We start from the raw sequence: 2,500 nt of genomic DNA, 5'->3' as shown, positions 1-2,500 counted from the left end.
AGTTGTGTTTTTGCTGCTGACAGACTCAGATTATTATTCTAAGTGTCTGACAACATTATGGAAAGGATTAATGTTAAAGAGTAAGATCCTTTTGTTACACATAAAAACATCTGCAAAATTGCGTTCTATAAACCCACCAGAATCCATGTACATAAACAGTCATTTTATCATCGTAAAATACACCGCTTTTAAAGTCGAGAGAAACAAAATAAAACTATGAAAACCCATTTTGGGTCGTCTTTCCACTTTTCCAACCATCACAACTCTAGTTTTGGTTGAAATAAACACATAGTTTACAGATTTACATGTGAACATAGTCTGGCTCTATACACGCTAAAAGTACTGTTTTTCTAAATGGAGTCTGGTGGGTTTAGTGTTAGCGACCTCAGAGCTGTTTCTGGTTTAACAGAAAGGTGTTAAAGAGGTTTTAAAGGCCTATCTCTGTAGGGATCCTTTCCATAATGTTGTCAGACACTTAGAATAATAATCTGAGTCTGTCAGCGGCAACAACAGAACTTTTAGTGGACCAAATTGACGATGCACATTTGTCCCAATGGGAGACATTGCAGACAGAATTGAAGAACAATACATTAATGTGCTGACAATGACCTACATTATATACTCGCGTGTGTGCTCCTTCCTCTGTCCCAGTGACAGTCAGTGGTTTCCATTGGACTGAACTGTAAAGTTATCCAGGACAATGACATCATAAAGTGTAGAGAAGTGGACTTGTTTCTGGAAGCTTCAAACTGTCTGTCTGTCTGTCTCTCTGCCTGTCTGTCTGCCTGTCTGTCTGTCAGCCTGTCTGTCTGCCTGTCTGTCTGTCTGTTTGTCTGTATGTCTGTCTGTCTTTCTGACTGTCTGACTGTCTGTCTGTCTGTCTGTCTGTTTGTCTCTCTCTCTGTCTGACTGTATCTCACTCTGTCTGTCTGTCTGTTTGTCTGTCTGTCTGTCTGCCTGTCTGTTTGTCTGTCTGTCTGTCTGTCTGTCTGTCTGTATCTCACTCTGTCTGTCTGTCTGTCTCTCTGCCAGTCTCTCTGCCTGTCTGTCTGTCTGTCTCTCTGTCTGCCTCTTTGTCTGTCTGACTGTGTGTATGTTTGTCTGACTGTCTGTCTCACTGTCTGTCTGTCTGCCTGCCTGTCTGTCTTTGATATTTTAATTTTTTAAAGATCCCGTGTGGTCCAGATCATCGGTAGATGCTAGATCACACCTGATACACATGTTGACATCAACACACAGCATCCTGTTCAGGCGTCAACACTTCAGGGTTCCTGTCTGTCATTACAGCTGAAGACTGACTGTAATGGAGTATAGCATCACTTTCTACCGTATAAATCACCAACAAGGACATCTAGACCAAAAACTACAGTCTTCAGGGGCCAGGGTGTAGTTGATGACTGCCACTTCCAGCACTACCTGAGGTTCAGATTTCCCTGTTTTGTAATTGTAATGAACAAATAAAATGTGAGTCGAAATAACAAGTTAATGATGCAGATTTGTAAAAAGTATGAATCCATTCTTCATCAGGTCTGTCTGCAAGACGACAAGCAAACAACTTTTAAAATGTTTGTTTTCTGAATGGAGTTTGGATGGATCAGAGCTATGCTAACATTGTAGCTGCTCCATCAACACAACAGACACATTATTTCAGAACTTAATAGGTAGTTTCACTCTTCCCAAAGAAAGCTCCTTTTGCATCTGCTGTCTGTAAATAATGAGGAGCTACAGACAGCTACAATCATCTGTTCCTCCATTTCTGCTTCAACAACGTGAGGACATCAGGAGGATCTAAACACTTTCAAGACACAGCGTCTCACACATTTCTTACTCCAGTTCAAATATTTCAACTCAGAAATACACGGCGCCGGCTTGAATGACAAAGATTTTGCATCTATTTCCGTATTTCTATTGACTTTGTATGTTGTCACTTCTCCGAATTCACACTTTACCCGGGCGGTGTGACCACGGTATAAAGATGAGTTCTGTTGTTAATGATGTCTGGTGTCTTTTCTCTCTCTATTGTATCTTCTATCATCTCTCCAGACTCTGTCAGGCTGGTGAATGGGACCAGTCTGTGCTCAGGCAGACTGGAGGTGAAGACTAACCAGTCTATCCAGCGCTGGTCTTCAGTGTGTGAAGATGACTTTGACCAGCAGGATGCAGAGGTGGTCTGTAGGGAGCTTGGCTGTGGGGCTCCTTCAGTCCTCCAGGGGGCGCTCTATGGAAAAGTGGAGCCTCCAATGAGGACCAAAGAGTTCCAGTGTGGAGGCCATGAGTCTGCTCTCCTGGACTGTAGAAGCTCAGGCTCAGATAGAAACACCTGCTCACCTGGAAAAGCTGTTGGACTCACCTGCTCAGGTAGGAGAGGAGCTGCAGCTCTGATTTGGTTCATTTCTGTTCTAATGAAACTCACTTTGTTCTTTTGCTGATGACTCTCTGGTTTCTGTTCAGAGCCTGATGCTGTCAGGTTGGTGGGAGGAGCCAGTCGCTGTGCAGGAAC

General features: G+C 43.2%; 1 protein-coding gene across 1 annotated transcript in view; it reads left to right on the top strand.

The window, feature by feature from the left end:
* Positions 1–2,500, top strand: part of LOC116034443 (CD5 antigen-like) — a 20,615-nt gene that overhangs the window by 5,506 nt on the left and 12,609 nt on the right. The window contains exons 4-5 of the mRNA XM_031277133.2: positions 2,044–2,358; positions 2,452–2,500. The exon at positions 2,452–2,500 is cut by the window's right edge and continues 248 nt beyond it. Coding sequence (XP_031132993.2) covers positions 2,044–2,358; positions 2,452–2,500 — 364 coding nt within the window. The remainder of the gene's footprint in view (positions 1–2,043; positions 2,359–2,451) is intronic.

Source organism: Sander lucioperca, chromosome 21, assembly GCF_008315115.2.
Source record: "Sander lucioperca isolate FBNREF2018 chromosome 21, SLUC_FBN_1.2, whole genome shotgun sequence".
Lineage (NCBI taxonomy): Eukaryota > Metazoa > Chordata > Actinopteri > Perciformes > Percidae > Sander > Sander lucioperca.
This window is presented reverse-complemented; position numbering and strand designations above follow the sequence as displayed.